Source organism: Sinocyclocheilus grahami, unplaced genomic scaffold, assembly GCF_001515645.1.
Source record: "Sinocyclocheilus grahami isolate Dianchi unplaced genomic scaffold, SAMN03320097.WGS_v1.1 scaffold10966.1, whole genome shotgun sequence".
NCBI classification, from domain to species: Eukaryota; Metazoa; Chordata; class Actinopteri; order Cypriniformes; family Cyprinidae; genus Sinocyclocheilus; species Sinocyclocheilus grahami.
In genome coordinates this window covers 1-1,152 of record NW_015513543.1, presented here as the reverse complement: position 1 = coordinate 1,152, position 1,152 = coordinate 1, and the positions used below count along the sequence as shown (strand labels likewise).

The following is a 1,152-nucleotide window of genomic DNA, read 5'->3' as shown; positions in this document are numbered from 1 at the left end:
GTTTTTTGCGATTTTTCCTGTCTAAAGACACTTATGCCTCTGTAAGTGGCATGACTCAAAGAGAAAAATAAATCCAAAAGTTCGGGTTTAAGCAAGATAACAAAGACAGTGACGTTATGAATAAATGTAAAAAGGTAATAAACCATTATTTAAAAAGTGTAATCACAATTTTACATTTGTAAATTCTATGAATAAATAATAAAATAATATAAAATAATTATTTTAATTATAAAATAATAATGGTAAATATTATTATTTTTATTTAATATATATTAATTAATTGTAATATATGTACACATACATATATATGTATATTTTACATTATATATATAATATTTTCCAAAAATTGTACATTATCCATTCATTCTTCCTCAGAATTACGAAAAGACTGCACAATGTAGTCATTAAGGTATATGAATTGTTAATTTAATCATTGCATTTTGATGACTGGTTTACCAAGCATGTATTGCTCATTAACACCAGCATCCAAAACACAACATATTTTCTGTATGGCTGTGACTATTTTTCCTGATATTGTCAAGAAGGGTCACAGACATGTAGTGGCCTAAAGCTCCAGATTAAATGTCAATATTTAGTTCCAGCATAAAAACTGTATTTTCTTGTTAAGGAGTTTTCAATGGATTTGGCTTGTGATATACAGTGTTTGTGTTCTCCAGCAAAAGACAAGGGGGAAAAGAAGCTGTTCGGCTTCTCGTTCGTTCCTCTAATGCAGGAAGACGGGCGGACTCTGCCCGACGGCACCCACGAGCTCATCGTTCATAAGGTACAGCTGTCAAAATGTCTCGTTGGCTTTTCTGCAACAAATGCAATTTAAGAGCAACTGTATGTCAAATGACAAATTGTCCTGGCTGACACTCATTTCATTCTGCATGCTCCTTGTTGCCTCAAAGTCCTGAATTCAAAAAGTGGCTTCTCATTAAAAAGTGTAAGAGTTAAATAACCGTGTCGGAAAACACATCCCTGTGGCACACCCAATTTAACAGCACGCTTCGGGCACAGCTCTGGTAATTGCAGACCGTGGAAGTGTTTGTGGATTTAACGGGCTTAAAAGAGGTCACAAACATACATGCACAGACACAGAGAGCTGCTGTTATTCGTGTCATGTTGTACCGTCACCCCTCACACTCCATT

The 1,152-nt window shown here is 34.6% G+C and overlaps 1 protein-coding gene across 1 annotated transcript in view; it reads left to right on the top strand.

The window, feature by feature from the left end:
* LOC107578577 (dedicator of cytokinesis protein 4-like) overlaps positions 1-784 on the top strand; it is a gene marked incomplete at its 3' end in the record, with an annotated part of 2,901 nt that extends 2,117 nt beyond the window's left edge. Inside the window, exon 3 of the mRNA XM_016264524.1 lies at positions 678-784. Within this exon, the coding sequence (XP_016120010.1) occupies positions 678-784 (107 nt within the window). The remainder of the gene's footprint in view (positions 1-677) is intronic.
* Between the last annotated feature and the right edge of the window lie 368 nt (positions 785-1,152).